The following is a 25,050-nucleotide window of genomic DNA, read 5'->3' on the forward strand; positions in this document are numbered from 1 at the left end:
GACCTACGCTCCTCCTGCTCCTGCCATTGATTATCTCCAATGACCCGTCGCTTTCTGAGCTTTGGTCCGCTGAAGCTGAGGCAAAGGCAGCTGCACTAAGAGTCCCAGATGACCAGTGGGCGAAAAAGAAAAGAGAGATAGAGGGGGTGACATATGGCATTTGTTTTTCCTGTTTATTTCCTGTGCTTCACTGACTCTACTTTTACTGGCATGTTATACATTTAGCTAGAAAGAATCACATTTGTTGGAGGGATATAGGAACAATGGTAGGTAATTCAGAATTTGTTTCTTATGGTGGTCAGTTGTTGGGAAGGAGGAATGATAGCTGTTAAAGAAGTTGGTCAATAGTCTAAAAATAATTCTCAAATCAACTTAAATTAAAAATTTTACTCTGTAGTTTGTGGCTATAAGAAAGATTGGATAAGAGGAGAATATGATCAGTATTGCTTACTGCTGACAGCTGCCATCTTCGTCTGTGGAACGACGTCCTGCTCTTCCACTTCTCTCCTCCCTCTTGTTTCTGTTTCGGCTGCTCTTTCTACTTGCTTGGCTGGAATCTGTGCTGGTCACACTGCTTTCCCCATGGCCACTGGACAGACGAACTAGGACACACAGACGCATATAAACTCAGGCAAGTATATCTGTCTGCCTAGATATCAATATAATAATCTACAGACAGACAGATGTAGGCTGTTTAGCCAATGTTAATCTTTCCCTCTTCTCACCAGGTTTAATGTCCAGCTCTTGAGAACGATGATTGCTGCTGTCTCCTCTCCATCTCTCGTCCCCTCCGAGTTCCTCCTTTGGGTTTGAACCTGTGCACCTCTCAACACGCTCCTCCACACCCTGCTGCATCATGCCCCAACTTGGACACTCAGACACGGAGGGCTGAGTCCAGGGGACTCGGGGGCCAGGGCCCCCCCAGGAAAAGGGAGAGTCGGTCTGGGTAGCAGCCCAAAGCGGTGGCCCCTGCAGAGGAATTGTGTGATGGTAAGTGGACGTGGAAGAAAGCTGATAGGGCTGGACTGGCTGAGCTTGGTGTGTGAAGACAGGAGACGAGCGGGATGGAGGACGAGGCACATGGGAGGAACCCTGGAGGCAACTGGACTTTCTGTCAGGAGAAGTGTGAGTCAGCCAGGATGACTGGATCCTTTGGTAAGCGGTGCCATCTAAGTTGTAGTCCAGGTGACCATTTTGGCTGTAGTACTCTTTTGGCACAGTACCTTTCTGGTTGTTCTTCTGACCTAAAGAAATGTTAGAAATACCAGTGAGAGGTGTGTGTGTGTGTGTGTGTGTGTGTGTGTGTGTGTGTGTGTGTGTGTGTGTGTGTGTGTGTGTGTGTGTGTGTGTGTGTGTGTGTGTGTGTGTGTGTGTGTGTGTGTGTGTGTGTGTGTGTGTGTGTGTGTGTGTGTGTGTGTGTGTGTGCTGGTTGTTCTTCTGACCTAAAGAAATGTTAGAAATACCAGTGAGAGGTGTGTGTGTGTGGACCTTTTGAAAATGGTAGTTCCGCTTCTATGGGAGGCTGAGTTGCTTGTCTCTCTTCCATTCTCCTAAGGCACTCCCTCAAATGTTTCTCTATCTTCTGTTGAAGAAACAACATAGTTTGTCTCACCTATATGACTGCAGTGCATTGTTGATGGCAAATGTTCATTGTGCTTCTTACAAAGTAACTGATATTTTGTACATGGGCCTACACCGTACAGTATGTCTATAAGACGCACACAAACATTTCACACTAGAGAAAGTGTAAACTCAACAAAATTCTGCAGTGGAATTTGCATCTTTGTTTTGAAGGGGCTGTGTTGAAGCTGTAAATTAAGTACATTTGTAATTTCTATAGAGTGCTTGTTCAGTAACAGGGCACCCCTGTCTCCAACTCTTTAATAAAGACAAAATACATATTCAGAATTTCAGATACGAATTTCATCCAATTAGGAGAGAACCTCCAAAAATCATTTATCAGCTTACACTTTTTAGTGTTCCAGTACCAAGTTTGTCTTCTCATTTTGATGTTTCATCACTTCTAGCCTGTATCCTCCACGAGTTCTTTCCCTTGATTGCATGAAATGAGAGGCAGGGAGACCCCTGATAGCTATGGGGATTATAGATGTATTTATTTTACACCCACAGCCAGCTGTGATGGGAGCATTTGAGTGAACTGAGGGGTGTTGTAGTAAATCCTGGAAAGCACCCACTGTGATTGGCCAGTAGTTACTATGGCTAATGTGGCAAAATGATGAAGTTAAGTGGCAAAACGATGCCTAAATAAACATGCACCTTCTTCTGAGCAGGCTCTTTGTCCATGAGCTGCTGCTGCCAGCAGGGGGAGCTCTCATCTAAGAACCTGGCATACTCCATCTGCAGGGGTGAAAGGGTCATAGGTAGGACATGTCATCAATGTCACAGTAAAGTCTTGCAGAGGAGCAAGAGTTGGGTGTTTCTGCCTTAAGTGTCATCAATGCTAATAGTGAGGCTTCCTCTATTTATCAGCTAAACCTCGAGAGCACCACTGTGGTAGCTTGTTTCATGACAGATACAACCACGGTAATTAAATGGGGCTGTTAAGTCTGACATCATTTTGTAGGCAGAGGAGAACTTTTGGGGCCAACTGGCCCCAAAACCCGTGAATCTTTTTACTATTTACTCATTTTTCTTCTCTTTGTTGTTGAAAGGAAAGTGGTAGAATTATACTTTAGTCGTTATTTTTGTCTCGGATCTGTTGAAATGGCGAGGGACGGATATTGATAATAAATCTGCTTGGAGGTCTGACTACAAAATGATGTCACGGCTTAAAAGCCCCATAGGGATGTTTTAAATTTTCCAGTGTCTCTATGCCAATGAACTGATACAAAATTGCAGCTGATATGTGGGTTGTTGCACATACAGGCATGCATGTGAAGGTCTCTGTACTGTCCTCTCAGTCTCTCACCCGTATCATTTTCATAGCAGCAGTACGGGCCATCATCTCTCTCAGTGTTTCTTGGGCTCTCTCAAACTCCTGCAGCAGCTGTGTGTTGTGCTGCTGGGCTCTACACTCTCTGTCCCTCAGCTCCTGCCAGCGCCACTGCAGACGTACAGCCTTGCTGCTGCTGGAACATACGTGATGCGTACCATGGCACATAAACACATACTGTAGTTGTGCTCATAAACAGACAGACTGCCATAGCTTTCATTTTATTTTATCATCCACATCCATGCACATGTACACACAAGCCAAGATAAAAGGCAAGTTGAATTGTGCGGGTCACACATTAATAAAAAGGCAATTGTGCTTTACACAAAATTTTAAGAATTGAGACATTAAGGTAGAGCATTAAGCCATTTATAAGAAACATAAAACAAATGGAGGCAAATTGAGGGCAACTTGATTTGCCACCCACCCACACGCGCGCACACACATGCTCACTGACACTAACTCACGGGTGCTTGTAGTTGTTCCTCTGACATGTTGAAAAGTCACCTTGCAGCTCCATCGTCTTGCGCTGTGAGACACTAAATGGAGCAGGAGACCAGGGATATGACTGCAGTAAGCTGTCAAGCTCTGAAGCTCATATTAGATTGTTGGCTTTTTATTGCCTATAGTCTAATGAGAGGGTTCCAACATAGGCTAATTAATAACAGTGGTGGACAGTAACAAAATAAATTTACTTGAGTAATACCGGTGGTAATACAAGTATTCTTACTCTTTTTTTTTTAGTAGGCCTATCTGTACTTTCCTTGAGTATTTGTATTTTGGATACTTGATTTCACTCCACTACATTTCAAAGACAACAATTGTACTGTTTTCTGGGAAGGAAAGGTATTGCTACATTGAGCCTTTTTTCAAAACAATTGAAAAAAGCTGATCTATCACAGATGTGGTCACAATGTGATGTGTTGTGAATGTGTAGGTCTGCTATGTATGTATGCTTTTTTTAAATTAGGGTAAATCTTTAAAAAGAATAAAAGAAACATTTTAATAAAGCAATATATTGATGTTAAAAAGATATACTTATTTAATATTTAGATTATCTTTAAAAGCAAGTACCGGTAGGTCTAGGTTACTTTAACTCAAGTAGTCTACACATTTGACAGAGCAAGTAGGCTAATATCAGGAGTATCTTGACTCAAATAGGCTGCTGGAGTTGAATAGGCTACCAGTACCACTACTGACTAAAAGCCACTGACTAAGAAAGAAAGACTCCCAATATGTGATGTTGTAATTACTGAAGAGCATGGTTTCAAATATCACTCAACCAATTTGAGAATTTACACAATCTTACGTATATTGCTAAACAAGATCTTAGGCCTACCTCTCTTTGAGTCTCAATTATTGTTTTCCAAAGGGGGGGGGAAACAATCAGTCTCTCGTGGTTTGATGGAAGACTTTAAATTGTATAGTTCAGAGCGGCCATAGCAAAGACCTCGATGGCTTTCATTTGGAGAAGGATTAACATGGATTAAGGACACTACACCAGGGGGAGGAACCAATGCTTATCCACCTCAAGCACCAGGTTTTAGTAGCCTACAGTACAGCCCTGTTTTTACTATCACAGTGTGTAGCCTACAGCCATGTGGATTCAGATTAATCAACACATTTAGAATTATGACAGATGATGACATGACATGGGTTAATATAATAGGCCAGGGGTTTTGAACTGGTGGTCTGTGAAGGAATTGCATGTAGTCCCTGATCATGCATTTAGAAACAAAGGTGAAGACTGTCTTTTATTTATGTTTTAATTGTGTTGCATAGGCCTATATATTCCACTAGAAACAGTACATTACATACTGTAACCTGGTGACCTGCAGTATAATGGCCTGTCAATGTTGTAATCATTTACTTGGAAGTTGGGGGTGATTATTATTATTATTATTTTAGTCATCACATGTGTGTGCTTGGTGCTCACACAATCAGTAGCCTATCTCTGACTGATTAGTTTACCACCATGAGTAGGTCTACAAATAATAATAATAATAATATCAACCACACAACAGTGGTCCCCAGGTTGATTCTTAGTCAGAGTGGTGGTCCCTGGTTCACAATCAGTTGAAAACCGCTGTAATAGGCTAATAACAATTGTTAACAACAACACCTCGTTCTGAATCTCCTGACCATTCACTTGGGTCAACTGCTGCTGCAGCTTTTTACAGCGGAACATATAAGCAGCAACACGTACCGGGGGTTGTATTTCTATGTGACACTAGCATGAGAACAGTTGAGCGCAGGGCAGAAGCAGCGTAGCTCCAAGCAGGACATAGATGCTGTCAACAACACTACACTTTAATCAGCGGTCTTTGTATTGTACTTATTTGATAAATACCATGGTGGGTCAGTGGTGTCATGCTGTCAAATTGTACGTGAGCAGACGGGAAACGCTGTAATGATTTAGCTGTGTGAAAGCAGGTCCATCTATGAAAGCAGTCCTCTTCCCGTTGATCGCTTCCAAGTAAAGTTGACAAGAGGAGAAACATGACCAGTTTCGCCAGCAGCGTGTTTTGTCGGGTGGAGAAGGTGTGTGTTTACCTCCCCGTGGTCCTGAACACCGCCCTCGTGTTCTCCATCACTGGAGAGGTGAGCTTCCTGGTCCTGGTGGAGCCTCCGCTGGACGAGGCTGACCGCAGCAAGACCGTGATGTGGTCCTCCTGGTGGAAGGCTGTGCACCTGTTCGCGCAGTACTTCATGCTGGGCAACATCTGCTGGAACGCCTCGCTGTTTCTGAAAACGGACCCCAGCATCAAGGGAGTGTTCTTGGGGGATGGCATGGGCCAGGGATGGAGGTAAAAACAAACTGTTCAAGGCTTCAAGCTCTTATTGCTAGTTTCAACTGGTGGTCCATGGACCACTGGTGGTCCGTGAAGGAAATGCATGTGGCCCCTGATCATGCATTTAGAAACATAGGAAAGTGAAGATTTTTGTATTAAATTATATTGGTTATGTTCCACTATAGTTGAGAAACAGTGCACTAAATAACCTGACCAATGATGACGTGTAGTTGTAATAATTGGGGTGAAGTAGCTCTGGTCCATACTAGCCTGGCTCCAGCCAATAGACCCGCCCACTCTCTGAGTGAACTGCAGGCTAGGGGTCCATACATAGCATTAGTACGCTATGGACCAGAGCTAGGGGTGAAGAAATGCCACAGAAAAAGGATATTTGAATCTCAAGAAGGGGAAGTGTACCAGAAGATTCCCTGGTTGTGTCATCATTATTAGGAAATATTATTTATCACGTCACGTGTGTGCTCGTGTGTGTTCAGCACTTAACACCATGAGTACAAACAAAATCTCATCTTTCCCACCCAACATGACCGTGGTCCCCAGGTTGATTCTTAGTCAGGGTGGTGGTCCCTGGTTCACAATCAGTTGAAAACAGATCTATGGCATCATGTCACAGAAAGATTTTTGCTTAAGCATTACCCTTTGAAAGATTACTCCCATATACCTGAAGTAACCAACACCAGACAAGAAATGTACTCCCTTTTTCCACAGACACAATGATGTTAGCTTTACCTAAAGACCCCCTAACGAATTGTTGTCCAAACTAATAATTGTGCTTTGTTTGCATCATATGGTATGGTATGGTATGGTATCATGTTGTATTAGCTTTGGCTTGTATAAACAGCTGATAATGGGTATGACATGTTTAAAATTCTTCTTGTCTCTAGGTACTGTTACACATGCGAAACACACACTCCCCCGCGCTGTTCTCACTGCTACGACTGTAAGAAGTGCGTTCTCAGGAGGGATCACCACTGCGTCTTCTTCGGCCAGTGTGTGGGCTTCCGCAACTACCGCTACTTCCTGAGCTGCCTGCTGTTCATGTGGTCGGGACTCCTGTACGCTGTGGTGATGAACACCGAGGTTTTCATCGTCATCCTGAAGGAGGGCGTGACCCTGCACAGCGTTCTGCTGCTGGTCATACCCTGGATCATGTTGTTAACAGGTGTGTTTGTTGTGTGCATAATGTGTGCATGCGTTTGGGACAGAGAGTTTGGCCCCATTAAGACCTGTAGCTGATTCTGCTAATGCCATATAAATCAGTACCTTTTCGTGTCAAGGACCCCCAAAATGTATACATATTTATTTTGGCCACGGACCCCCATCTGAAAAATGTTTTGCCAGGGACCCCCAGAAGGGAAGAAAATGCTAAATTATTCAAGAGTTTTCTAAAATGTTCAAAAATAGCAGATGTACAAGCTTGCAGCACAGCACAAAGTGATGTGCTGTGAGTTTGTTTATCTACTGTTTTTGAGAACCATTGTTCTAAAACCAATGTTCTAAATCCTAGGAGTTTTCTGAAGAACTTATGTTGCTATATATTTAGCTAAAATCTAAAATTACTCGGCATTGTTTTATGAGCTTTTTGTATGGTCTTGTATATCCATTTAGTTTTGTATGACTGGTGTTTTCTGTCTTGTTTGGTTTTCCTGATTATCATTTATCCCAACTCAGTTTTCTTTATCTTATTTCTTAATCACCCTGCAAGCTCAGAGTAAAATAATGTCACTGCCTGCAATGATGCTACCTGCTGTGCATGTGACAATAAAGAACCCGATTCGATAACTATTCTACGTGCTATTATACATAGGTAACTTCTGTGCCTACAGTATCTGGAAACCTCACTTGGATATTAGGGAAATACTTTGTTGAAAATGGACTGTGTGATCTGTAGGAAGAAGTAAAACAGGACAATCAGTTGCTACAGTGCACCTCACTCAATTTACTGTATAATATTTGGATAAAGATCCCAGGCAGAATCTGTTTTCAGGTCATTATAGAACCCCAGTCCGGTGCACTTTTACTGCCTGTAACATGGACTGTCCCTTCTGTCTTCCCATACATCAGGTCAGGTCTCAGCACGTGCATTTGCCTTTGCCTTCATTGCCGACACCTGCGTGGTGGGATTCCTACTTGTTGCGTCCTTCCTCTTCTTCCACATTTTCCTGCTGCTGCGTGGCCAGACCACCAGAGAATGGTATTCTTCCCGTCGGCCCTACAACCTGGGGATCCTGGGAAACCTGTACCATTACCTGGGCCTCCGCTGGTACATCTGCTGGCTCTGCCCACTCATCCCATCACCCATGCCTGGAGATGGATTACATTTCCAGGTCACAGGGTCGCTGGAACCTGTGCGGTAACATGCGCATCACAATAGGTCACGGTCTGACAGGCCGTCCCGGTTTCTTTTGGTGATGTGGAATGTGACTGGGTAACAAGGAGAGAAGAGAAGACAGTGGGAGGATAGGAAAAGGAAAGTGAGTTGCAGAGATTCATCCAGGTTTAGAGATAAGTGGCCTGCGTAGAGAAGAAGCACCTAGAATAGTATGTAGTGGTCATTAACAGCTGAGATTGAAGTATCCAACCTATCCTCTGCTGTGATACGATGAGCGGGCAGTTGTGTTATTGAACCTCGTTGAATAGACCTCTGGACTTTGACTGCTTAACAGTACACTCCACAGCAAAACAAGGCTTGTTAATGACCTGACACGCCTCAGAGGATAAAGGACAAAATCTAAATTTGTTCTGTGGAACTCCAAGCACTGAAAATGTATGTTAAATTACACTGAGAAAGTGTTTTTTTTTTGTTTTGTATTGCTGCTCATTGTGATTTCCTTTTGAAGTTTTTGAATCCTGAAAGTGTTGATCATTCATGAAAGTTTACTTTAGTGACTAATTTGCTGAAATTCAATTCTTCATAAGATAACAGAATCATGAGCCTCCTTTACACAGTTGTGTAGTCGTCAAACGTACCAAAACATATGTTTACCTCTTTTCCACATCTACTCCTGGGCTATAGAGAAACAGAAGTTGGGAGTTTGCCAATTCGAAACATTGACGTGGAAGACAATACATTTCAAAAGGTGTGGATTTAAAGGACAGACTCCATCCCCCAAGGCTAATGTGATTGGATGAATAGTTAAATGAAATGGGGAAATGTCTTTTTAAGTTCTTTGATTGCCATGTATAAATTCTGGCTATTGGAACTGGAAGTTTGCTCACATGCTGTATGTAGTTTGAGGCTTGTGTTGTCACTATGCAGTATGCCTGTATTAAAAGCTTGAAGCTGCAATCCTTATTTTAATGAATAAAACTGCATTTAACTTCTTTATGGTAGGTAGAGTATGTTAATGCAATATAACTAGAACATCTGCAGTGGTTGGAGGACCCTGGTGTAAGGACTCGGGTATATGGCTGGTTAACATGTCTTAAACATAAACAGCTCCTAACTCTTGACTGAGCACATGCGGTACAAATACGAAGTTGTGGATTGCAGCTTTAATTGCCTGTATCCTATGACATTTCCTTTCAATCTTATTTCAGCTTTAGAAACATTCGGTTCTATTTTTATTTTTTTGTCTTGGCCTTTCAATGCAATGTTACACATGCCTTTATTTTTACACATGCCTTTATTTTTGCTTGTCTTAATCGCACTTGCATGTATAATAGGTTACAACCAAAAAATATTGTTTAAGTGGTTGACATTTTTTATTAGCCTGTTTATAATGTGATTTATGTTTGATTACTTGAAGTATTAAAATGCTATCTGGCCTTATATTATTGTCCTGATAGGCTATCATAAAATATGACGTAGGCCTACTGGAATTCACAAATTTGGCCTGCATGCTGTTAGAATCTGGTTTGATAACCTCGAGTTACTGAGAAATATGTTCTTTTCAGTATTGAATACATAAGTTTCCTTTTTTCCTGGATGTGGTATCCAGTGGTTCCCACTTCCCAAACGTTTTAGCTCTGGAGTCTGGACCCAAAAGAATGTATTTGTTTGCCCGGGACCCAAACTAGTGAAAATATCAGATTTTCAATAGGCCTACTTCTTAAACATTTGTTTTCTAATCTATGGAATTTCTTAGATTTTTCTTTTATTTATTATAATGAAATTAATTCATTGCACATTTTAATTATTTTAAAATGCTTTTAAGGGAATGTTTTTTGAAAATGTTTAGAAATAATAATTAAAAACAAAATGTAATACTAATATGAAACCAAAAAATAAGGGACCCACAAATGTGTCCAGACCCAGTGCTTGGGAACCAGCTAGTGTGGTAGCCTACTGGTTGTCTCTAAAATAGAGCAGAATATGGGTGCCGGGGCGCCCCACCCAAGAGGCGCGCTCACTGGTGGGTCTTTTCAGTGACACCTCGAAAACACCCCCTCCCTCCCTGTGACGAAACAATAAACGGAGAACCGTTATCGCTTATTATCGGGGATGAGAGTTGGAACGCAAGAGATGTGATGATGATGGAAAATCTGAGCCAAGGGATATTTTCACCTCTCACCTAAACCTAATTTTCCGTGCGCGTCTACGGTCTAGTACTGGAATTCATTGTTGACTCGTCTGTCGTCTCTGTGATGGGATGCTGCGACTGCGTTGCCGCTGATTGTACGACGCCGAGTGGCAACTGATGATACCGTAGTTAACTGTAAGTGGTGGATGGAGCCATTCTGAAATACGGCACATAAAATAATAGCGATCCAGTAGGGCAGGCTAATAGCCAGAGAGAGTCGGTACCATGATGACTACCGCCCGCGGCCGCGACATGTTCTGAGTGTGGAGACCGTAGGCAGCGCTGCGCGCGGCGAGATGAAGGCGCCGGTGAGACCGAGGCGCACGCGGCTCCTCCTGCGGTTCTGCGTCTTTGGAGCCGGTGTGACCGCAGCCAGCTGCTTCATGCACTTTCTGCACATCACAGGTGCGTTCCTATGTTATATGTTCTGTTGACATATTATGATGATTGATTCACACCGACTATACGTTGAATACGGCCGGGCCAAACAGGCTAAATTAAATACAATGTTAAAAATGGCTCCAGATGGGCAATGTAGTCTATATTGTGTGTGTGTGTGTGTGTGTGTGTGTGTGTGTGTGTGTGTGTGTGTGCGCGTGTGTGTGTGCGTGCGTGCGTGCGTGCGTGCGTGCGTGCGTGCGCGCGCGCGCGTGCGTGTGTGTGTGTTTTATATAGGCTATACACACTCACTCGCACATACATACCTGAACATACATACATAATGTATTTATTTGTATGCATGAAAGGAAACATAGGTCTATATATCATTCACAACAATATATCTTTATGTCTCTGTAGGAACCAGTGTGGATGATGTCTTATTCTGGTCCAAGAGAGAGCTCAACCCTGAGGGAGAAGGCAACCAGACCTCAAACACTCCTAGAGCCGGTGGGAAGTGTGTGTGTGTGTGTGTGTGTGTGTGTGTGTGTGTGTGTGTGTGTGTGTGTGTGTGTGTGTGTGTGTGTGTGTCTCTGTGTCTGTGTCTGTGTCTGTGCGTGTGTGCGTGTGTGTGTGTGTGCGCACGTGCCTGCCTGCCTGCGTGTGTGTGAAAAATTATAATAATTAACTGGCTTGTCCAGGGATAGAGTGCAGGGTTAAACATTGATCACTTGTGAGGGCCTTTATAGCTGAACACCTCTGGGCAGGGGGAAAGGGCATTAGAATGTAATAAAATTAGGGCTTGGTGTGAGATTATGGTTAGGCTTATGATGATAGTCATGCAGGCTAGGTTAGATTAAAGTTTCCATGTGGGTCTATTTTTATTCTCTGAAATAAGTTAACACTATGGGGCTTTTGCTCTATAAGATAAGGCTTTCCAGTTGGCAGTAAAGGTAGTCTACATAAAATGTCCTCGCATTATTGCCCGAGTAAGTGTGCATGATAGAGAGTGGCATTCTATCTCTTCATGTGTTTTATCTGACTGAGCCAAGCATCAATCCGTCTAGATCTATCCATCGATCTTCAGTTGTTTTTAAAGTGTGCACATAGATGCTTAGACACAGTTAGGCCTTTGAGGCTCTAGTTGCTAGGAAACTGAATGCTGAATTTGTGCTTGGATGCTGTGTGTGTGGAACTGTTCAAAGTGCCTGCCCTATCGTAATGACCCACTGATTGGTAGCCTCTCATCAGGAGCTCTCACTCCTGTGTGTGTGTGTGTGTGTGTGCGTGCGTGCGTGCGTGCGTGCGTGTGAGAGTGTACACTAGTGCCAGAGAGAGAGATAGATCGGGAAAGGGAGAGAGATTGTGACAAATACATGTAACCTGCTATGACTTGAGAGTTCCAGGATTGTAATGATATCATGTGTACCACAATATTATAATTCTAAACTGTTTATTTCGTGGTACTGTCAGTATTAGATTTCGGTGCTGTGATGTGAATATGGGGGGAAGAAAGATATGGAGAGAATATGAGTTTAAAGATTCCTTATTTTACATCTGTGATTTCCATGTAATTGTTTTAGCTTATGTTTAGATACAAAGTGAGTAAAGTCTGATATAAAAAGGGAAGGATATATATTGTATGCCAGTTGAAAGACACACTCACATATGTTATTCCTCATACTAAAATGAGACAAATAAGTCACTAAATAAACTTCAAGGCCTCTTATACATTCAATCATATTAAGAACAATTCCATTCAAAATTGTGTTAATTCTTTTATAGATCCTTTTGATGTGCCCTTGTATACAATTTAAATAAAAGGCACATGTACCTGCCATCTCCATATCAATACAAAAGATTCATATCATTATACGATAGGCCTATATGATTTCCTTAAAGCTAAAACTGATGTATGCTATCCCCAGACATCTACTATGTGTCTCTTATTCATTATTTTGTGCATTAGTGTAGTATTTCTGACATACTATCCATGGTCTGGTGGTATCAACTAATAGGAACATTTTCAAAACAATCTGCTGGCACCCAGCTAGAAGGTCCTGGTTAGATTCCAGCTGGGGAAGGTGGGGGTGTGTTCTCTCCTCCACGTCATCAGTGCCCATACCCTTGGTGGAGTTGGCAAAGGGCCTTTCTATGTGAAGTTTGCATGTTCTCCCCGTGTCCCCGGGGAAACTCCCTCCTGTCAAAAAGAAGCGGCTTGAACTCCTCATGCATTGAAGGAAGCATGAGGTCAGTCCGTTGCTCTCCCCAGGTTACCAAAATGTGGGATATAATAAGAAAAACAATCTTCTGGCCTTGCTTCACAATAAAAAACAAATCTGAAGCAATTACCTTCAGGCACGCGTGCCATATGGCAGTTCTTTTTGGGAAACTTTATTGTTGAAGCATCCTGGAGTCTCTTAGGCCTAGGGAAAGACTGGCGGTAAAGGATTGCACAATTTATCCAAATTGGATTGCTGTGGTATCAGTTGTTTATATTGTGTGGAATTGAATAGGAGGAATTCTAGATGTAGCTTAAATTACAATAAACTAAGGGGAGTGTTGTAAGGAAATGGAAATTCTGTCAGTCAGGACTGAAAGAGAATGCGTGTACGTATGCATGGCTGAAGTTTCATAGATTGGAGTCTCTCATTCAAATGAGAGTAAAATTCGCTTTAGACATCTGCTTCAATGTTCCTTTGCTCTGTCCTATACAGCCATTCATGAGTTTCCTGAGGACATATTTACCCCGAAGCAGAGGCAGCAGGGAGCAGTAGTCCTACATGTGCTTTGTGTAAGTATGGTCTCGCCAAAAAGGTCACTCAGCTTGAATGTACCGTATGGCCTTATGTACACACACACACACACACACACACACACACACACACACACACACACACACACACACACACACACACACACACACACACACACACACACACACACACACACACACACACACACACACACACACACACACACACACACTCACACACACACACACACACACACACACACACACACACACACACACACACACACACACACACACACAATTTAACATCTTTAGCCTATTTGCGTTCACATTTAACAAGACATTCTTGAACACAAACAATAGTAGATGTACAAACTTGGGAAACTCAAAGGTCATTATAGAGGCTTCCAAATATGAACACAAGCAGTTTACATTTGTAACCAAGCTGTATAATAGCATCCTTAAGACGTTGGTACTTAAGCACCGTGGTAAGGAATGCCTGTGGTCAAATGTACACGCCAGTTCCAAAATGGTCACTTCTCTACTGTCCTCATCAACAACAACAACGTCTGGTGTAGTATTAGTTGTGACATCGGAAAAGGCATCATTTTCATTATTACGCACGAACATGGCAGTTGAAATCAAATACACAGCCCTTTTTACAATAATCTGTCTTCTGTATATCCTAGGCCGTCTACATGTTCTTCGCCCTGGCCATTGTGTGTGATGTGTACTTTGTGCCGTCACTGGAAAAGATATCAGAGGTAAGGAGGAATCATAAGATGCCAATTGCCATAAAACGTTCAAGGTTTCAGTAGTTTCTGAATCTAGAAAACAAACCTTTTGTCCTTTTAATTGTGTCTTCATGGTAATAATTATGGTTTTAACAGCCCTTACCAAGTATTACTATTTAACATACCATGTATGTTGCAGAACCTGTTTACATCAATCTCAATAGTAATCATATGACTGCCTCACTGTCCTTTCCCTTACAGAACCTTCAACTCAGTGAGGATGTTGCCGGGGCAACCTTCATGGCAGCCGGGAGCTCTGCTCCTGAGCTCTTCACCTCCCTGATTGGTCAGTATGGTGAATGTGTAATCAATCATCGATACTGTTTGACTTCAGTGTACTGATCAAATACAGTCATCTGCAATCATGTCGCTCTTCAGCTGATTGGGACTCAATTCTCCAATCACCTGCAATCACATTGATCTTCAACTGAATAGGACTATAAAAAAGGAAATGTTCCTGCTGACTCAAAGAGTATGTGGCCTAGCTGCCTTGGTGTGTGCGCCTGATTTCTAAATTCCTGTGTATAATAGCAATCTCATAACAGTTGCCTATATTTTCGGAAATATTGTCTTGGACATAATAAGATAGGCCACTGTACAATTTTATCCTTTGCAGTGGCAGCCTTAGCTATGTTTCACCCATTTCAATTGAAATGGGGCCGTACTAAGAGGGTTAGGGTTATGATTGATTGACTGACCGTCAATCATATAATGACAATGGCGAAACAATATTGCTTTTGTTAATTTAATGTGAGTGAATTGTTTAAGCTGTCTATTTTGGAAGTCCAAGTAGCCTAATTAATAATAATTATTATAATAACACCATTATGGATGTTTTTGCTATATATTTTACGATAATTCATAGCACTCTCTTTCTCTGTTCCTTCAGGAGTGTTTATCACAAAGGGAGACCTGGGAGTGGGAACCATTGTAGGATCAGCTGTGTTTAACATCCTGGTCATCATTGGTATTTGTGGCATCTTTGCTGGCCAGGTAATTTAAATGTCCACTCTGGAAACTTTACTGTGAGATTTTAGATTTAACTAAAGAAGTACATTGGTGTGATATTGATTCGGATTGGAGTTACATTTTCATGATATATTAATGATACAGCTATAAAATGAACAGCACTTATTGGTGCAGAATACAGATTATGTCTTTACTGTAGAAATATATTTTCTGTTCTGTAACAATAGTCTAATCTGCACCGCAAAGCTTTTGCTGATTTATTGGTGCACAGCACAAAGATGCTGAAGAAGGCTTTCGGCTGAAGCGTGTTCATCCTTGAATACTGCCATGCACCACTAAATCATTAACCAAAGGCTAAGTGAGTGTGGACTATTGTTTGCATATTGTAGTGATGCGCGGAAGCAGGGATTGAAACCAGGGCTCCCAGTTGCCAAACCAACGCACAAACCATCGTACCAGTAGGGCTGAGCCCAAATGGCAGGGCTGTTTTGGGCTGCTTCATGGCTGTACTAACTAATATGGGGGATACAATCACCCCCCCCCCCCCCCCCCCCCCCTCCGTCTAGGATAGTCTGTATACGTTTTCTGTGTTTTGAACACCTTTCTGTGTGTGTGTGTGTGTGTGTGTGTGTGTGTGTGTGTGTGTGTGTGTGTGTGTGTGTGTGTGCCTGTGTAATCTCTTTCTTAGCCCATTACTCTGAGCTGGTGGCCACTGTTCCGTGATGCTATCTTCTACATCCTATCCATCCTTGTGCTTATTCTGGTGAGAGCCTCCAGTGGTTCTAAGGACCCCCAAATTGATATATATATTTGGCCGCGGAATGTTCCATGACCACACTTAGAGGACCACTGCAACACTCCACTTGATTTCTGGAATTGATCCTGACACAACTGGCACTTCACATTCAGCTCTATACTTGCAATGGTTGCGGTTAATAATGTTGTCTCCTATCTGATGAAAACCTAATTTAAGTGGGGGAATGGAACTGTCCATCACTTGCACTAGGAAGATTAAAAGTAGAGTAATGATAGGAATAGAGAGGATTTTAATGGGAGAAAAGTCAAACCAACTTTCGATACTATGTGACTGTTGACTATAAGGTGTGGTTGCTGGTGGCATTTGCCATTTTGAACCTTTGTATTTTGGGGATTTCTGGTGTTATTAACATATATTTGAAATGTAATTGCAGGTGATCTACGATGAGCAAGTCATATGGTGAGAAAAACACAATTATACACTAACATAAGCAGCTACTGTTGCTGGGATACCAGATGAAATTTGAAGCCAAGGTTATCTTTGACATGACAAACGTTTTGCAACGTGCGTGCGTGCGTGTTTGCGTGTGTGCGTGTGTGTGTGTGTGTGTGTGTGTGTGTGTGTTGATCTGTTTCAGGTGGGAGACCATAATTCTGATCTCTATGTATGGAATCTACATTGTCATAATGAAGTGAGTAGTGATTGTCATGATGAAGTGAGTAGTGAGCACTGTTGGAAGAATGGAAATGCATGTCTGCATATGGCCGTCTTGTCTTTTTCCTACCTCTGTCTATGGGTTTCTTAAGAAATGTATACTCTGATTGTGTGTGTGCGTGCGTGAGTGCGCGTGTGTGTGCATCTACTATTGTTTATATTCAAGAATGTCTTGTTAAATGTGAACGCATATAAAGATATTAAGTGTGTGTGTGTGTGTGTGTGTGTGTGTGTGTGTGTGTGTGTGTGTGTGTGTGTGTAGGTTCAACGGATCACTTCGTGGTTGGGTGGAGAGGCACTGTGGCATTGGAGGCCACCCTTGTCTGAGTGGTCTGAGACGGACCACCGCTGTCGGACACATTGGAGAATGTGACACTGATATGGTGCCGCTGAAGCCAGGTGTGTGAGAGTGAGAGTGTGTGTGTTTTGAAAGAGAGAGGCCACCTTCTGTCTAATTCTAGGGACTCTGCTGGAATGGCTTTGCCATTGCCTGAAACAGACTGGAAACATAATACATAAATAATAATTATATAATTCTGACCTTGATGGTGACCTTAGCCTTTAACCTTTTTGATTTAAAAGAACATCTTTTTTGAAGCAGACTACACTGATCACTCCCACCAGGTTTCATGAAAATAAGCTCATTAGTTCTTGAGTTCTTGCAGAAAAATGGTTTCTGGGATGGGAAACTCTAGTCTAGTTTTTTAAACAGTGCCAGTGACACAATTCAGACTGCCAATGAAAGCTAATTCTATTCTCCTGTGGATACAACCAAATGGAAGTAGTCCACGTCAATTTATGAGCGTTTCTTGTCTCACAAGCTTCTACCCGTATCCTAACGTTTATTTTTTTTTCACTTTTCTGTAAGTAACATTTACTCAATCTGTGTTTTCTTTATCGCACTTTCTTTCACTTCTTCTGCCGTCTCCTCCTCCTGTACCCTCCGTCCTTCTCATCATTCAACAACACTCCTAGATGCGTGTGCAATGGCTGGTCAGGATTCGGGGGTGGTAATGGTAGATGAGCTACTGAGTCTGCACCCTCATCAGCTCACATTCTCAGAGGCAAGCCTCCGCCTTCTCATCACCCCGCATTTCTCCCCCTACACCCGCCTGCGCATGGCAGGACGCATGGTCATCAACGAGGTACACCGCATGCTGGCAAACCCAAGGTCAGCCTGTTCACTCATGACATAACATCAGAAAACCAGGGTTTTGCTCCAGGATTTAAGTAGGTGGTTAGGAATGTAAGTACAGTGAGTAGTGAGGCATGGACAGTAGGTGATATAGAACGTAGATACTGTACAGTAGGGAGACAGGTGGGAGCTTAGAAAAGTAGTTACACTAGGGAGGTTGGGAAAGTATACAGTATGTAATACCATCTCCAGGCTACTCCTGTTCCTGCCCAGCACGTATACTGGGGTTCCTCCACGGTGCCACGGCTGTGTTGGCGTGAATTGTGATCTTTTGCAACAGGAAGTGGAACTGGGAAAGATTGTGTGTTCTTCCGCACATGTCCTACATCCTCCTAGTGAAACTCGCTGTCAGGTGAAAAGAAGCAGCTATTGATGTCACATGTATCTGAGGAAAGTTATAATCCGCACTCACAATGTCTGGTATAAGAGTCTTTTTTAATGCAGTTAGCAGCAGCAGCAGCAGGCAAACAAACAGACACCAAACAGTTTGCCTGCTGCTGCTGCTAACTGCATTAAAAAAGACTCTTATACCAGACATTGTGAGTGCGGATTATAACTTTTCACTGAATTATACTTTGAATCTGCACCCGGAACCCCCTCAGACCGCTTACTTTAATCGAGTTGAGCTGACCTGGCCCTGCATGGAGAAAGTTACATGTATCTGAGGACACACGTGGTTGTCTACACCCTCCCCATGACCAATTAGTCAGCAGTCAGCAGTTACAGGAACTATTCATTGGCATAACGACTAAATTGAGAAACATTTTTAAACTTGAATAAAAAAATAAAAAAAGTCTACTCACCACTTTAATGAACACGCTCATGTGTGCTCACACAGAGAGAGTCCAATGCTTGGCTAAATGCATGTTACAGGAGTCACCCTGGCCTCTGACCCTATCCTCCAGTCTTGCACTCCACTTCCTTGGCTCTGTGCTTTTGCATGCTGATCCCAAATGCAAGTAAAAATGTCAGTGCCATCCCTCATCTGCAGCCATGCTATGATATGGATATTGACATGTACAAAATACCCCCTCCAGCTCAGTGTTTGAAGACATGCTCGGCTGACACAGCTTCCCTTGATCCAGTGTTCATGTTCCTTTGGTGTTTATATGATGTTCCTACATTGTTTCTATGTCATTCTTATGATGTTTGGTGGTCGTCCAAATATATTTCCTACTAACAAGTTGAATCCTTTTGTTTTGCACTTTTCCAGTCTTCTTTTTCTTCTTTCTTATATTCCACCTGTCTTTCGTTCCTGCTTAAATTGTCTTCCTTTCTTTCTCCACCCTTTTTCTTTCCCCTCTGCTCCTCCCAACCACAGAGGCAGAGGTTGATCCGCGCTCGGGGCCTGGAGGAAGGCGGAGCCGGCACAGGGGAGGAGGGGTCAGGCGTTGGCGGTCCATGGGGGAGGGAAAACGGAGCGGCGGCCGAGGGAGACAGGTCCTCCCTGGAGGGAGAGAGGGACAGGGACAGGGGGAAGAGGATGGCTGGAGAGGAGATCCAGTCTAAAGAGGAAGTGGAGGAAGAGGATGAGCCAGACGAAGATGAAGAGGACATGGTCCCATTCAGACCCTTCATCATGCCAGGTGAGTGGGAAACAAACAGAAACAGATTTAAAGTGCGGAAAATATGGTCATACACAACAAAATCCTCTGTTATCATTTAACACTGAGAGTTTACAAATAGATGGCTCGTTTTTACACTCTCACAGTTCGATGAACACTGAGGATGTTAGTGTGCACACAAGCATGCCCACAATGCCTATTGCCTACCACATGAATTAATAGCAATGAAATGTTTATTTGTGTGTATGTGTTTGGTTGCATGTCTCCGCAGATACGTGTTGTGAGCGTTTCAGGTGGCTTGTATCGTGGCCTGTGAGCATACTGCTCCACTGCAGCATTCCTAACTGTGCACTTCCAGAATGGGAGCGCTGGTACCTAGTCACCTTCCTGGCCTCTACCCTGTGGATAGCCCTCTTCTCCTACCTCATGGTCTGGATGGTATGAAACACTCTCTCTCTCTCTCTCGCACACACACACACGCACGCACGCACGCACGCACGCACACACACACACACACACACACACACACCAGCTTGTTCGCGGGTGGGTTGCCGGATGGAAAGGGCGAACTCTGTCACTGCGTTAGCAACTCGTATAGGTTTCCAGAGGCACCTGTTCAACAGGGTGTGGAGCTGATCTTCCATGTGCCTTATGTCCTACTGAAACTCGTCACTGTCAGGTTAAAAGAAGGTAACATCATGTGTATTGGAGGACAGCCTTGGTTGTATACACCCTCCCCAAGAGCAACCAGTAGGTGTCAGCAGTGACAAGGACTATAATGGAGAAATTATCATATTGAATATATTATTTGATTTATTTTCTTTTATGTTAAAATATAAACTGATAACATGCATTCACAAGCACACATTCCTGCATTCACACATAATGTATTTGTATTCGATGGATAAATACTTTTACTTTTAATTTTCTTCGCACGAACGTACGCACGGACACTTGAATGTCAACACTACTATGTTATGCAAAACATTCATGAAAATGTGCGTTCACCACAGTGTACACAGAACCAAATGTCAGGGAGGAACACAAAGCCACACGCACACTCTGAGAGACATCCTGCTTCCTCTGCAACTCACTCCAGGTGACCATAATCAGCTACACGCTGGGAATCCCTGACGTCATCATGGGCATCACCTTCCTTGCGGCTGGCACCAGTGTCCCGGACTGTATGGCCAGCCTCATTGTCGCCCGTCAGGGTATGTGCGTGTGCATGCCTGACCTTATGTCCATACTAGCACACTGGTTCTCTATCTTTTCAGGCCGTTACCCTCCCAAAATAATCACATTTGAACTGAGGAATGGGGAGTTGAGGCATTACATTTAGTTTGGTTCCACAGATAAATATTGTGAAGAAAAGCTGAAGCTTACAACGCCATGCAATGTTGTGAGATTGTAGATGAGCTATTTTCTAAATTTTTGCCTCTTTCTTATATTATTATTCTTAAATTATAATATAGTTTGTTAATTACTTTTGATCCAGTGTTGTTTTTTCTTTATTTTTTAGGTATTAAAAAGGTCTTAAAGTTCCTTACATTGTCATTTTACTGTCATCTGGAGACCCCCTCAAAATCATGTGGGGACCCCCCCTGGGGGTCCTGAACCACAGGTTGAGAACCACTGCAGTAGAAGATATTGACCTTGAATCTATTGCTGAGGTGGAAATGGGCTGACTGGCAGATTCTAGCATATCGTCGTTGTCGGGTGAAAACCTTGTATGTCCAAAACCGTTCGTTTTGCATTATCATTTTAAAAATGATAATAGTGAAATAGTGAAAACAGCCGATTTACAAGCACACAATGTCTTGCACCGCGAGGCGCTGTGTGCTTGTAGATCTGCTGTTCTCACTACTTTTGTGCGACGGCCTTGTATGATGACGCAGGGCTTTACGTTGGGAAAGAACGTACACATTTTAAACATGGAGATACAAGGTTTCTGCCCGACAGTGACGATGTACAGAAGTAGATAACCATGTTGTTATGTCGACATGTTCATGGTCACCGTGTGTGTTATGATGACAATACTGTAGTTTTGCTCTGTGTCTGTATTCTTGAATGTGTATCTGTGGTGCAGGCATGGGGGATATGGCGGTGTCCAACTCCATTGGCAGTAATATCTTTGATGTACTACTGGGCCTGGGTTTCCCTTGGGCACTGAGGACACTCATAGTCAACTATGGATCTGTGGTAAAACTCTGACATTACATAATATCACATCACAGTATAAGCAACATAAAGTGGAAAAATACATCAATTGATTCAAAACACAAATTACAGTATGTTTATTGCTAACACTTTTGACATCAATTTTGTTGGCCATGTTTATTGCCAACACAATTGATGAATACACAAGATCAGATAAACCCTTGCATTGCGACACATTGTGAGATGTGTTGTGAGAGGCTATTTTTGTCAAAGATTTGTATTTGTAGCCCATGGAAACATCATCAATTTTGTTTAGGACTCGTGGGAATTATAAGGTCAACCAAGTCTTTGCTCCATATGCTTTACAGGTGTACATCAACAGTAAAGGGCTGCTGTATTCTGTGATTCTGCTTTTGGCTTCAGTCATGCTCACTGTGAGTACTACTACCTAACTGTACCTAACCACCTTTTCACCTGTTGTCATGTAGAATAAAACAAAACAAAACAACTGACATGTTCAAACTATATTGGTAAATAGTTGTGTACTATTTACACTGCAAACTCCTCGAGTTAAGTGAGTCTTCATTTAACTCGTAGGGTGTGCAAAGGGACTCTTACGAGTAAATCTTTACATATCCTACTAATACATATCCTACTAATAGACTACCGAATGTCTGTATGTCCGATGTCTGTCTGATATACACGCATGCTGACACTGATACTAAACAGTGCCCAAATTTGGAGATAACTGACATCACTAATACCGCCGCCATGTTAACATCCGCATGCTGAAACAGTGCCCAAATTTGGAGATGACTGACATCACTGATACGTCTGGGTTCTCCAACATTACTTCTGAGACTCCTACTGTACCTTCAATCCCTCATATACTGTGTGCACACCCCATAACCCAAACTGCACATAATTCGGAGCACATATGTTAGAACGGGCAAGGACTGGTAGTAAATAATCGTTTCATTTGTGTGTGTGTGTGTGTGTGTGTGTGTGTGTGTGTGTGTGTGTGTGTGTGTGTGTGTGTGTGTGTGTGTGTGTGTGTGTGTGTGTGTGTGTGTGTGTGTGTGTGTGTGTGTGTGTGTGTGTCAGGTTCTAAGTGTCCATCTGAATCGGTGGAGGTTGGACCGCAAACTGGGGCTCTGTCTCTTGTCTCTCTATGCCGTCTTCCTGCTCTGCTCCATTGGCTTTGAAAGGCTGTAGTGGGAAGGAACCCACTCTCTCACACACACACACGCGCGCGCACGCGCGCACACACACACACACACACACACACACACACACACACACACACACACACACACACACACACACACACACACACACACACACACACACACACACACACGCAGGCACACGCAGGCACACACAGGCACAAGAGTGACAGAGGTGACAGGAATACATACAGGCTCACACTTTTACTGAAGTGATTCCAATTAACAGACACACATGCAGGGAGACTCAGTGGGCCCCCCCAATAAATACTGTGATTGTTTCTACATTCACAGCTGGCCGTAATTGGTCAAGTATATGGATGGAAAGCATTGAACAGCATTACTACTACAGTGATGGGCCAAAAACGGTATGTTTTATCTTTGATATCTGAATATTTTACATAGTTTTATACCAGGCACCTCCAGTCCACGTTTTGAGATATTAACCTGCCGCCAAACACGATAATGCACTATGTCACACAACAAATTTACGTGTTGTATTTATATATAGTACTGTACCTACACTTTCTGTGTAATACTTTATGACTGCCACAGCTAAACCTCAATGATCAAACTATCGTCATATGTTTATTCAGCGTATGGCTGCTTCTCAGTCAGTGTGCGGTTATTTTATGTAGAGTTTTATTGTATGGCTCTCTGACATAGCATGGCTGACCCACATCTATAGATGATTGCACTAAGCCACTGTTGACTTTACCATGGTATATAATACCTCTCTGTCCTAAAAGCTTCTTAGCACAAAGATTGTGTTTCTGTAATGACTCACTGAGTCAGCACCAAAACAATGTAAATTACAAAGATAATTTTATGCTAATGTGTTTTAAGGACACCATCCCTCCCTTACATTGAATGCTTTTGTTTGGAGAGGAAACTGAGTGTTTGTTGAGTGCAATAAAATCCTGTGTTCTGTCTGTGTGATTCATTTTTTCTACTTGTCGTATTGTTACTGTAACATATTGTGTTCAGTTTTTGAGAATGTAAACCATAGCTTCCATTACATTAATGTAAGCTGTATGGAAGCAGACCATGCCCTACAATAAAAGCCCAATTTATATAAACATACTTTGCTCCATGATGGTGTCACTCACTGTAAGAAATCATGAAAAGATATTTCATGAACAAAAACTCCCGCACTCTGCTTTTGCTCAGCTGCTCATCTTTATTTCAAAAAACATTTCCAAAAACCTCTAAGGCACTTGCACAAACAAATTAAGCCTTTCTTTTATTGACAAGGTGCAGACAAAATAATAGCCTATAAGACGTTTCAAGGAATACATCTTTGTCAGGTTATGACTACAAGCTCAGCTGTATACCTAGGCTATCACTATTTTTTAAGGGATTCATTGCATGATAAGCAGGATTGTTGAATGAAGGCAGTCAGGGGATGCAAGCACATAGGCCTACATTAATGTTGCAGCAACAAGTCTCAAAAGAGAAGCAAGACATTTCTAAAATAAATAAAAAATACATGTTGCAAATAAGTTGAGCTAATCTCTACTGGAAATATTCTTACATTTAAATAAAGCAGATTTTTAAGTTTTTAATTAGTCCTATTTCCTTCATTCATGAATCTTGGTGGTCCTGCCTAGGTTGAAAAGGTCAAATGTCAAGGTCACAAGCAAGAGGTGTTGGTGCAGCCAGGCTTTGCGGGCATTTATTTAATTTGTATTGGTTTATTGGTTTATCAAGAAAACGTTACAATTTATGGGCAGATTTTCATATAATATAAGAGGAAATGATCATAGGCGGCCTCAAAGATATAGTTAACTGGCCATGGTCAACCTTACAAACAATGTCACGATAAACATAGAGAACAGATAGGCAGATTTTTAATAAAAACTTGGTTTTGATTGATTGATTGAAGACTTTATTAGAAGTTTGCATAGGAAAAGGTACAGTTTCATGACGGTACAGTTCACTGGTACAAGGTCTACTAAAAGGAGATCCATGAAAAGACTAAGCTTATTTCCACTGGAAACCATTGAAGTATCTCATATAACATTGAATGACAGACAAATAGAACACAGTACTATGCAGTAGATATGTAAAGAAAAACAAAATAGAAGACAGTAAGTCAAAACAAACAGTATATACAAAGAAGGGGCAGGGGAGGGTAGGGTTGGGCTAGATTCTTTTTTACCAGTTGCGAACGGCTGCTGCCTGTAAGTGGTTTTTCAGGGCAATTTTAAAGGATGCTAGTGATCCACACTCCTTTGTGGCCTTCGGTAAG

General features: G+C 42.4%; 2 protein-coding genes across 2 annotated transcripts; both read left to right on the forward strand.

The window, feature by feature from the left end:
* The first annotated feature begins 5,370 nt into the window (after nt 1-5,370).
* zdhhc24 (zDHHC palmitoyltransferase 24) lies at nt 5,371-8,473 on the forward strand. Its single transcript, XM_080745752.1, has 3 exons — nt 5,371-5,760; nt 6,648-6,925; nt 7,828-8,473. The coding sequence occupies exons 1-3, from the start codon at nt 5,453-5,455 to the stop codon at nt 8,118-8,120; spliced, it is 879 nt and encodes a 292-aa protein (XP_080601878.1). The 5' UTR covers nt 5,371-5,452; the 3' UTR covers nt 8,121-8,473.
* Nucleotides 8,474-10,582: 2,109 nt separating this feature from the next.
* slc24a6a (solute carrier family 24 member 6a) lies at nt 10,583-22,788 on the forward strand (the record flags this gene model as incomplete). Its single annotated transcript, XM_080746641.1, is given in 18 exon segments — nt 10,583-10,691; nt 11,085-11,174; nt 13,382-13,458; nt 14,109-14,183; nt 14,415-14,499; nt 15,103-15,206; nt 15,871-15,945; nt 16,373-16,398; nt 16,577-16,630; nt 16,916-17,054; nt 17,057-17,072; nt 17,629-17,798; nt 19,170-19,434; nt 19,685-19,851; nt 20,513-20,627; nt 21,503-21,615; nt 21,942-22,007; nt 22,678-22,788. Coding segments are annotated over 18 exon segments (1,857 nt in total).
* Nucleotides 22,789-25,050: the final 2,262 nt, after the last annotated feature.

Source organism: Nannobrachium achirus (assembly GCF_963921795.1).
Source record: "Nannobrachium achirus genome assembly, chromosome: 17".
Taxonomy (NCBI): Eukaryota; Metazoa; Chordata; class Actinopteri; order Myctophiformes; family Myctophidae; genus Nannobrachium; species Nannobrachium achirus.